Genomic DNA, 12,160 nt, shown 5'->3' with positions numbered 1-12,160 from the left:
GTCGTTGTCGAGCGCCCAACGTTGGGTCGTGACTTGGACGGCAAAAAGGGGCGGTTGAGCGCGAGATCAGCCTCGTCGGCAACCTTAGGAGATGTTTCTTGTTTGCTACTCAATTGAGCCAAAAGAATGATAATTTCATATATTGATTGACTGAATAAAATGATAACAATCTATCCTATTTATAATAGGAGAATACTAGCTTAGGGAACAAGAAACAAATATAAGAAAAGATATGTAAATCCCTAATATATCTAAACTAATTAATAATGATAATACTTAATGATAATACTCGTATCAACTCCCCCACGGTTAAAATCCACCTTGTCCTCAAGGTGGGAACCACGAAGCAAAAAAGGAGAGTTGAAATCAGAAGCTTCGGCGAGGCAACTCCTCCTGGATCAAACACACACCGAACAGCTGAACGTCTCCCTTCTTCATCAAAAATCAACAAATGAGACCCAACTTTGTCGGCAAAATTCCTTGTCAAATCGACAAGTTTGTCCACGCCTCCCAAAATGCTCAAACATGACATGTCATTACGCGGTGGGATCAACCTTGCATCTGTGTCGAGCGATGTTGATCGATGATTCATACTTGGAACATCACCGACATTCAAATCCACATAGACACAAGCAATTACGGGCAAATCGGTGTAAGCACCATATCCTTTCTTTCCCCAACAATTCTTAACAATAGATTTTGATTGCACTTGAACAACAGGGAATGAGGCGATGACCTTCGGCACTTCCTCAATGGAATCGTCCTCCTCTACATCGTCTACTGAAGCCTCTTCCTCATTCTCTTTACTCATATCGGGGCTGCGCGGTAGGTGGATTTCCACAAAAGATAAAATTGGTTGGTCGTCGGGGCTGGTATCTCTACGTTCCCTAGATCCCTGTTTCTCACTAGGCAATCCAATGGCAACCTTTGATACAGATCCTATTTCCGAACTGTCAGCATCACGATCCCCGGTCCTTTTTGTTGCTGTCCCTATTATGGAGTCCTCGAGATCACAAAGCTCATCTTCACCGTCGTCTATCGGGTATCCGTGCTGCGTGCGCAATCCAGACGGGTCCCAACAGGTAGGGGAACGCGACGGCTGGTACGGGGTCTGATTGGTCACACGCGCGGACTGACCGTACATGTCCCGCGGTGGAAGGCTCAAGTAGTGGGGCTGGTGGCAGGCAGAATGACCTCGCGGCGCTCGCACCTCCTCTCGATGGTAAGACAGGTCCCAGCACGTCTCCGCGCGTCGAGGCCGGTTATCAAAGGATGGGTAACTGTGGTCCTGCTGCTGCGTCGGTGGGTCCCAGCACGTCGGGCGGTGCGGCCGCGATGCGTGAATCGGGTGGCGATCGAACCCTAATTGGATTCGTTGATCCCCACGATCAAATAGGTGGCCTCTCTCGGCATAGCCACCGCGGCGTCGAGGCCGCGCATCCTGCGCGCAATCGCGGTACCTGATGGGTGAGTATCCCGTCCGTGGGCGACGATCAGGTGGATCCAAGCGGCGTAAGACGTAGGGTGGTTTGGGCTCAGGCTGAGTGGGTGGACGGCGGTTGTCAATGCGCCGCTCTGCTGCTTCCAGACGATATTCCATCATGTCCAATATGCGATCGAGTTTTGCAATAATAGGGTGTATCTGGTGCGGGGGCTGATATTGTTGGTGAGTACGCATAACGGCGGCGGTGAACCTCGGCAGTGGGAGGTGATCGGTGGTACCTTTTTTGGTGAAGAAGATATCTCTTCTTTTTTTTTTGATTGATGAGATTTGGGATGAGCTCTGGATGAAAGCACCAGTTGTTAAGGACCTAAATCCTTAACGTCGATTTCCACACAAAATCAAGAAACGAGATGTCGTCGTTGTCGAGCGCCCAACGTTGGGTCGTGACTTGGACGGCAAAAAGGGGCGGTTGAGCGCGAGATCAGCCTCGTCGGCAACCTTAGGAGATGTTTCTTGTTTGTTACTCAATTGAGCCAAAAGAATGATAATTTCATATATTGATTGACTGAATAAAATGATAACAATCTATCCTATTTATAATAGGAGAATACTAGCTTAGGGAACAAGAAACAAATATAAGAAAAGATATGTAAATCCCTAATATATCTAAACTAATTAATAATGATAATACTTAATGATAATACTCGTATCATAAGGCCACTGAATTTATTTGCATTCAAATGGAGGACTGATAAAGATGTGCTCAAGTTTCCCACACATTTTGGAATTGGTCCTTCCAAATGATTATTTGACAATTGAAGAACTTGAAGCGATCTCAAGTTGCAAATTGATAATGGAATTTGTCCAATTAATTTGTTTCGATAGAGTCCTAAATAACTCAACTTAGGCATATTTCCAAAAATGGAAGGTATAGGACCTAAAAAGTTGTCATGAATAGGAATCAAGAATAACATATGGAAGATAGAGAGTCACAAAGAGAGAGAGTGAGTGAGTGATACCATTTAAATTATTTTCGAAAAGCCATATTCTACTGATGGCTGTCATGTTTCCAATTTCCGCCGGCAATGGTCCACTCATATTGTTGGTTGCAATATTGAGTATATCCAAATTATTAAGATGACCAATTTCCTTTGGTATATTACCTGTGAAATAATGTCGTACAAATTTTGAAAACGGAAACAAAGAAATTCAATTAATTAATTAGTGTAACTTTGTAATCCAACAATATAAATATAGACATAAAAGCATACCACTTAAATAATTTTTGTTGAGATATAGGCGGAAAAGGAGAGTCATGTTTCCAATCCCTTTTGGAACGGGACCTGCGTAATATCAACTTTTGACAATCCAATTGGAATAATGATATACTCTGCTTGCAATAGTTACTACTCCTCATAAATAGTTAAAAATAAATTTCAATAATTGAAAATTATTAAAAAGAATAAAAGATAACTGAAAGTAGTATGCAAGTAACAACTAGATCGCCACAAAGTAAGATTGTGTAACTTCTCCTATTTTATATACAGATGATCAATAAGTGCTGAATATAAAAACTCTTTAAAATTTAATTAAATCTCAACCTATAACGATTTTCTACATGGTCGGTAAATCTAAGTACACCCTCCATCCTATCATAGATGATAGGCTTAGGTAGTGGCATGAAATTTTATGAGACGTTGTTTTGTATATTACATGAAGAGAGAAATTAGTATATATTTATATTAATGTGAGAGAGAGTTTTTTCTAAAAAAAGGAAATGTGACATTTTTTTCAAAGACAAACTAAAAATGAAAGTGTGACATCTATTATGGGAAAAATGGAGTATTACACAATGCATGCTCACGTGTATGTAGCGAGAATATCATACCGATCTCTTTTGGAATTTCACCTATAAGATTATGATAGAAATTATAAACTTAGCTCAAATTAACCATCAACAAGTGATTTGCTCATACCAAGTAGATTATTATATTCAAGGCCTATTCTGCGAAGGGATGTCATGTTTCCAATATCTCTTGATAGCGATCCATTCAAATCATTCGATGCAAAGTCCAAATACTCCAAGGAAGTCATGCTGTAAATAGTTGCAGGTATAGGGCCTGAAAACTCATTGAAACTCATTCCCAAACCTTGTAAGTTTGTAAGATAACCAATCTCTTTTGGAATATTACCTGTGAGTAAATTGCATCAAATTAATATCCAATTATATATGAGTTTGTAAATATGTAATATGGAAGTCTTGAGATCAAGAAGATAAGATCTTACCACTACTTAAATTGTTGGAACCCAAGTATAACTCTTGAAGCAATGTCAAGTTCCCAATTTGAGGTGGCACGTGTCCACTAAAATTGTTGCTGACCAAAGAAACATACTCAAGTTGGGAACAGTGCTCCAAACTTGATGGTATTTCCCCAAACAACTTGTTGTAAGAAATATGAAGTCTCTTGAGTCCATGCAGATTGTGTTTGCACATATCAATTGGTAGGCTACTTGACAAACTATTATTCCTCAATTTCAAAACTTCTAAACTTGACATGTTGAAAATAGATGAAGGAATAGGACCACGAAAAGAGTTCTCGCTCATATCTAACGAAACGAGAAAGGAAAGATTCCCGATTTCAGGTGAGATGGTTCCTACGAGACCCATGGAAGATATATTCAACTGAATCACCCTGTGATAGCGAGAATCACATGTAACTCCGATCCAACTACAGATATTGCTTCCAGAGCTCCAATTTTTGGTCAATATATAATGGGGATCTAAAGAGATTCGAGATTTGAAGGCAATAAGTGAAGAATGGTCAGGGTTGATATCTGAGTTGGCTGAGATATAAACAATCAACCATTGAAGTAGTAAGAATGATGCTATAAGGAGGCAGAGATGGATAGATCTATCCATTAGGCTTGATTTTTAAAGTAGTAATGAATGGAGGTACAAAAGATATGTATACACTAACATGTGTGTTCTTTTTCTATGGAGGTAGCCTTGATTTGCTTTTGAGAAAAAAATAGTAGTTAATTATTTATCTTAAAATAAATGAAATAACCTTTTCATAGCGTCCACATGCTTAATCCTTCTCCTTCAATCCTAACCCTCCATATTTTCATCAAACGGCCGAGAGGGCCGAGATTTAGTCAGAATATGCATGTGGATATTGTCTCACCGCAATGCAACCATATGCATTTATGTATATCTAAATCAATTGGGATTTAAAATCTAACCAACTATTAAAATTAAACAAGCCAACAATGTGAAAGTGGGCATAATCAGGTCAGGAATTTCAAGGCGAAAAATTGTGGAAAATGGTAGTGGAAAAAACTAAATAATAATCAATTATAGAGAAGTATGGACATATTTTGACTGACTTAGAGTGCCCAATTAAGTCTTCTTAAAATATGTAGAAGACTTGGTCTTTTTTTTCATTTACAACAAACGGCCATCTCCTTGCTTTTGCTCTATTTGTTTGTTTTAAAAAATTCAACTAAAATTGTTGTATTCAATAAACACTATTTCCATTTCATTTCTTCCAGATTTGTATATCTCTTCAATTTCGATTCAAATGTCTTGTATAGTCCTGTCAAAAACGGATACCGGGTACCGGACAATTCCTGACCCGGCCCAATTATAAGCCCATTATTAAATATATTATTTTCATCTTTATTATTATTATTATTGTTATTGTTAAATTTAAAAACATACTTTAATTATTAGGTATATTAGTTAGTTGAATTTAACTAAAGTAAGTAATCTTCCTTAATTTTTTATCGATTTCTTAATTGAATTTAACTAAAGTAGGAGATCTTCCTAATTTTTCTTGATTACTTCACACAAGAGATAACTAATCCCTCCGGTCCTCATTAAATGTCACATATTTTCTTATTTGGACGGTCTACAATAAATGTCTCATTTCACTTTTACTATTTTTAATAAATAGACCTCACATTCTGCTCACAATTATTATTAAACTAGTATATAAAGGTGGGGTTGGTCCACCACATTCCGTCAAGGGGTGAGTGACTCTAATACTTCCTCCGTCCCATTCAAGATGATCACTTTTCCTTTTTTTGGTTGTCCCAATCAAGATTACCACTTTCTAATTTTGGAAATAACATTTTCTCTCCTCTCTCCTCATTAAAATATTTAACTGCTTTTTTTGTCTCTACTTAATTCCATCTAATAACACTTCCTAAAATCTCGTGCCACTCAAGAATGTGGCCATCTTGAGTGGGACGGAGGGAGTATTAGAGTGGACACCACCGCGCCGGTATCCGCCGCGTCATGTCTAGTCAGCAGCACTGCCTGTCTCAAGCTCAATGAGAAAAGATGAAGCTTTTCTTTCGTGATCAATATCATATGGTAGGGATGAAAGTGAAGTTCTATATTGGGAGATGATGTCATCTTTCTCTCATAATAGTTCTCTGCGGAAGGTCTACAGGTGCTCGAAGACGGGTTCGGCTCCTGAGATGAAAGCTATTCTCGAGGCTCAATTTAGAAAGAAGAGGTTGTTTGGTCTTTGTTCGCTTCGGAGCCGGAGTGGGACAGATTCACTAGTTAGTGATAACGAGTTCTCACATACATATTCTTCGAAGTATCCTTAATTATCCTCACTGCTGTCTATTCCTCACAACTTTCTTTCGTCAATCTCTTTTTTTTCCAGCGCTGGCAACACTCAAAGATCTTCTCAAAAACATCATCAACTTTCTCAAAGTATTTATACCTGAAACATCGGCAGAACAAAAGCAGCCATGAAAAGATTCCTAAGCTCAAAGCATAACCAGCAGCAGCAAACACATAACCCCGCTCGATCTCCCTATCCGATTCCACTTCCACATGAGGCGGTGATGGTTTTCCATCACCCCCCTCACATTTTCTCGTCAATGGAAATCCACACAATCCTACATTTCCCTCATATGATTCGTTACCAAATGTGGAAAGCTGAGTAGACAGTGGTATTCGTCCCTCGAGATTATTCATCGAAAGGTTTAATTTCGAAAGAAATGTCAACCTTGCCAATCCACTTGGAATTTCTCCATCCAGTTTGTTTGAAGACAAGTCCAACGACTCGAGGAGACTCATACCTCCAAGAGATGGCGGTATATGACCTTCAATGGTATTGTGAGACAAATTCAAGTATCTAAGAGAGTTAAGAATCCCTAGAGAAGGTGGAATGCGCCCAGAGAATCTATTGGAGGATAAGTCGATAGTTGTAAAGGTTGTCAGGAGTTGCAGCAATGGCTGATCTAATCCTTTCAATGTGAGCATCAATTCAACGAAACCGCTAAGGTTTGGTACACTAAGGTATTTTGATCCATCATTAGTTTGGTTTTCCGTGGCATCTACCATACCTCGAAAGTTGTTGAAATATCTATCAGGTAGAGAGCCAACAAATGCATTATATGACACATCAAGTACTTGCAACTTTGGGAAAGGCTGCTCGATTTTTGAAGACACCAACATTGTACCATTGAACTTATTTGACCTCAAAACGAGGACGCGAAGTTTAGGGAGTGTTTCCATCCAAAAGGGAAACGCACCTTGTATTTCATTATCACCAATGTCCACCATAAGCAAATTTTGGCAATTGCCCAAGGTTTGGAGAAGTGTTCCTTTCAATTTGTTTCCATTTAGATTGATCAACTTAAGAATGCAATGCTTTGGGAAAGTTGATGGTATGATGCCACTAAGTTTATTTGCATTCAAATAGAGGAGGATAAGCGCAGATGAGCCCAAGTTTGCCAGACAATATGGAATTGCTCCTTCCAAAGAATTGTATGATAAATAGAGGACTTGGAGGGATTTCAAGTTGCAAATGGATGGTGGAATCTCTCCACTAAAGTTGTTGGACCGTAGTGCTAAATTAAGCAGCCTTGATTGATTCTCAAAGGTGGATGGTATGTGACCTGAAAGTTTATTTTGTTAGTGTCAATTTCTATTTAATCGATATGAACCAAATTCATTAAAAGTTAAAACAAAGAATGATCTACCGTTTCCATAATTTAATAATAAAATGATAATTAAAATTGATAACTTTGATAACTAATCAACTCGGTGCCATAAATTAATAATAAAATGATAATTAAAATTGATAGCTTTGATAGTTAATCAACTCAGTATATTAAAAATGTCAAGACATAATTTTGAATTGACGTACTAAATGTATAAGATTGATATGTATATTTAAATGTCAACAAAGAGAAAAAAGTATGTCAATCTAAAATTGTGTTTGACATTTTCAATTTATTAGATGATAAGTTATCAAAGTTATCAAACTAAGTTAGGTATCATCTTAACACGACCTGGTATTAGGGAAAAAATTTTAATATAATCAAACGACATATACTCTCTCCGTTCGTGAAATGTTGTCCTGTTTTGTCATTTTGGTCCGTCCGTGAAAAGTTGTCCACTTAGCTTTTTTACTATTTTTGGTAAATAGACCATACTTTCCACTAACTCTTTACACTCACATTCTATTATAAAACTAATACTACTATAATTGTGGGACCCTTATTTCACTAACTTTTTCAACTCACTTTTTTCACATTTCTTAAAATTCGTGCCGAGTCAAATTTGGACAATATTTCATGGACGGAGGGAGTAGTAGTCATCCCTACACGAAAATATTCTTGTAATAGTGTTATTTACATTGTTACGTCACAAGACATACGAATTGATGTTGAGTGATTTAATTAGAGACAAAATAAAGTAAATATATGGAGATAGTAAAGTATGAGAGAATAATGTATACAATAAAAATACTCATTTATCTAAAAAGTTTCTAAAAGCAATTAACTTGGGGTGGATACTGGATGGACTATAGCATTGTAAATAACATGGTTGCACATATTTTTTTGCAAGGCATAGTAATCTAAAATGATTACTTTTTCCACATTTTTTTATCTACATGGATAAAATTTTCTTTTGCTATATGGAAATGATTAGACTGATCCTCAATATAAAATGTATTATGAAAGATGAAGAAAGCAGCATTAATTATAAAATAAACTTAATTAATGAAATGGACAGAATTTACATTATGAAAAGGAAATAGAAAATCATACCGCTTAAGTTATTGTAGTTAAGAATCACATCTGAGATGGTTGTGTTACCAATTTCTGTCGGCAATGATCCACCAAGTTGGTTGTTAGCCAATTGCAATTTAAATAAATTATTGAGTAGAAAAATTCCTCTTGGAATATGACCTGTGATTATAAATCATCCACACATAAATTTAGTTATCGGTCAATTTATTACTCTAGCAACTAGCTAGTAGCATAACAGAGAGATACTATTCATAAGTACACTATTAAATTGATAGAGGATAAAGCAATGAAAGTGAAAATAACATACCACTTAAGTCATTGTTGTTAAGCAATAACATGGTAAGGGATGTCATGTTCCCAATTTCCTTTGGCAATGTTCCTGACAAGTGATAAATTAGTTTGGGATTAAATTTTTACTACTATTTCTACTAATTATGACTGGGTGGATTCATTTTCAAAGATATCTTGAATTTTAGTGCACCCACTTTTTTCTAATATAAAATATCTCATAATTATGAATAAATATAACTTTCCTGATTTAAATGATTTCTTCACACACCTTATATATTAAATTGCAAATAATTTAATAGGATTCAAATGAAGTCCTAATTGTACATTTTCACATGAAAACATAAGTACTAAAGATGTAATATGTAAATATCTCAAAGTGCTAGCAATGTGAGTAAATTATATCACATCAACATGACTGACGTATTATAAATGTTAAATGGATCTACATCACTAGAAAAAAAAATATCAAAAATAGATTATTTATATGTACACTAAATTATTCAAATTGATAGAAGATAAAGCAATGAAAGAGTAAATATCACACCACTTAATTCATTGTTCTTGAGCTCTAAGTTGGTAAGGGATGTCATGTTCCCAATTTCTTTTGGCAATGATCCTGACAACTTGTTGGAATTAATGCTCAAGAGTCGTAAGTTAGTAAGATGAGTTATCTCTTTTGGAATATTACCTGCGTAAAAGTTGCATAAAATCAAAATGCTATGATCAACAATAGAAAATTGTTAATGCAAAATTGCAAAACTCTATAACATTAAGTTTATTTTTAATTTATATTTGGTACAGTACATCTTTAGAAAATGTTGATTTTTCAATTATGGAGGTCATATTTAGTTTAGGATTTTCCAAACTGACCTAAAAATAAACTTAGTTGAGTTGTATTACTTTTTAGATTCCTTTAAATATGGACCAAAATTTACAAGTTAGGACTAAAAGCTATCACACTTAGTACGTAAGACCAAAATTTTTTTTTTTTGAGAAAATGTAGTAAACAATTTTGGACTTCAGTTTCAAAATGAACAATACCTGCGAAAATAATTAACGAAACGACTATGACATCATAAGAATAATTTCAATTCCAATCAAGCCATAACAAATGTAGGGAAGGCAAACAGATGATATATGATCTTACCACTTAAGTTGTTGATGTCAAGATATCGGGCCGTGTTAAGATGACAACTATCTTAATGAGATAACTTTGATAAATAGTCAACTCAATATATTAAAAATGTCAATACAATGAATATGTCTACTATGTATTTGTGTTGACATTTAAATAAATAAATACAAATGCCAATACAAATACACATACTCATATCATATCATTGTGTTGACATTTTTAATACAATGGATTGAAAAATTATCAATGTTATCACATTAATATAATTATCATTTTTAATGCACGGGGCCACTAAAGTTGTTAGTAAGAGCACTGAAGTCATTTGGAATATTACACGTGAGTAAACATCCATCATGTATAAGTTTGTACATGCAATATGAAGTCCTGAGATCAGATCTTACCACTGAAATTGTTAGCACCCAAGTGTAGTTCTTGAAGCAATGTCAAGTTTCCAATTTGTGTTGGCACATGTCCTCTAAAACTGTTGTTGTACAAAGAAATATACTCAAGCTTTGAACATCGCCCCAAACTCGATGGTATTTCCCCATACAACTCGTTGAAAGAAATACGAAGCATCTGCAGTCTATGCAGATTGTATTTGCATATATCGAATGGTAGGCTACTAGACAAACTGTTATTCCTCAAATTCAAAACTTCTAAAAATGACAAGTTGAACATAGATAGCGGAATAGGACCATGAAAAGAGTTCTCGCTCACATCTAAAGAAACGATGAAAGAAAGATTTCCGATTTCAGGTGGAATGGTTCCTACAAGACCCATGGACGATATATTCAACTGAGTCTCCCTGTGTTGGCGAGAATCACATGTAACTCCGATCCAACTACAGATACTGCTCTCACTGCTCCAATTTTTGGATAATATATTACCGTGATCAAAAGATATTCGAGATTTGAAGGCAATAAGGGAAGAACGATCAGTGTTGATATCTGAGTTGGCCGAGCTATAATCAATCAGCCATTGAAGAATAAAGAGTGATGTAATAAGGAAGCAGAGATGGGAAATTCTATCCATTAGGCTTGATTTTGGAAGTAGTATGTGGAGGGTCATACAATATTTTAGCTCTACATACATAACTCAAAAGTGTGTGTGAGTTTTTTATGTGGAGGGGAGAGGGTTTGAGCAAATAGGGCGTGATACTTGATTGAAAGTGAAATAAGTGCTACATGTACAATTTGAATTTTATACATAATCAATTAATGGGGACAAAGAAAAAAACTTTGGAAAAATATATTTAATATCATAAACAGAGTAGATCTCCCTCCGTCCGTCATAAGTGTCACAAGTTGACTAAACACAGGTTTTTAAAAATGTGAAGAAAAGTGGGTGGAAAAAGTTAGTGGAACATGTGTACTACTTTTTCATATTGATTTTTAATAAAATTTGAGTAGGAATGATGAGTTAGTAGAATATAGGGTATATTATCAAAAGTAGTAGTAAAAGATAGGTGTGATAAGTATTGGTGGATGGACCGAAAAGAAAATTAGTGACGAGTAACGGCGGATGGAAGGAGTAGTGATTTTTCATTTGGATGGTCTAGTTGCAGAGTACTGTTGACGCTAAAAATGTCATGTTCAAACGAATAAGTTAAAATTGGTTATGATTGATAACTACATATATCTTTGATACCTATCATATCTTTAATGAAAACTTTGTAAGTCAAGTAGCCAATGGCAAATAACTGCATTAATTTATTGTGGAAAATGATACAAACTCTTAGAAATACTAGAATTTTCAGCAAGAGAGGTGGATCATCATCCATGGACATATCACAATTCAAGTCAAGTAACTACTCCCTCCGTCCCGCTTTAGCAGTCCCGGTTGATCAATTTTGGGTATCCCGCTTTAGGAGTCCCGGTTGAACTCGGTGCATAAAAATTGATGTCCACTACATCAATTTATTTATTACATCATTTAAAAGTGAGACCCAATCTCCACTACATCATTTATTTATTACACACTTAAAAGCAAAAAAGTAACAAAGTTGTTTAAAAGTGGGTCCAACCTCCACTACATCATTTATTTATTACACACTTAAATATCCCTTAAAACATGTGCCCGACTCAATTGGGACTGCTAAAGCGGGACGGAGGGAGTATAAATTATTGGCTGGAGGTCTAATCATGAGAAAAGTATAACCTCATTTTAATGGAAGGAAGAATTGTGACTGAATAAATTGTCCATATTAGTGGTTAGTCAATGATATATAT

The 12,160-nt window shown here is 35.9% G+C and overlaps 2 protein-coding genes across 9 annotated transcripts in view; one reads left to right on the top strand and one right to left on the bottom strand.

Annotated features, from left to right (window-relative positions):
• The window catches only part of LOC121761750 (receptor-like protein 52), a 111,331-nt gene that overhangs the window by 43,294 nt on the left and 55,877 nt on the right, over nucleotides 1-12,160 (top strand). The gene's annotated exons all lie outside the window — the stretch shown is intronic.
• LOC121761760 (receptor-like protein 9DC3) lies at nucleotides 5,564-11,075 on the bottom strand. 2 transcript variants are annotated; one of them, XM_042157423.1, is made up of 5 exons: nucleotides 10,334-11,075; nucleotides 9,342-9,485; nucleotides 8,814-8,885; nucleotides 8,525-8,665; nucleotides 5,564-7,366 (listed from the first exon to the last, which is right to left on the bottom strand). In XM_042157423.1, exons 1-5 carry the CDS (start codon nucleotides 11,022-11,024, stop codon nucleotides 6,081-6,083), a joined length of 2,334 nt encoding a protein of 777 aa, XP_042013357.1. In that variant the 5' UTR covers nucleotides 11,025-11,075; the 3' UTR covers nucleotides 5,564-6,080. The 2 variants fall into 2 exon arrangements, with proteins under 2 accessions (XP_042013357.1, XP_042013358.1); XM_042157424.1 differs by lacking the exon at nucleotides 9,342-9,485.

Source organism: Salvia splendens, chromosome 13 (assembly GCF_004379255.2).
Source record: "Salvia splendens isolate huo1 chromosome 13, SspV2, whole genome shotgun sequence".
Classification (NCBI taxonomy): Eukaryota; Viridiplantae; Streptophyta; class Magnoliopsida; order Lamiales; family Lamiaceae; genus Salvia; species Salvia splendens.
The sequence above is the reverse complement of the archived record's forward strand: the minus strand, read 5'-3'. Positions and strand labels throughout refer to the sequence as shown.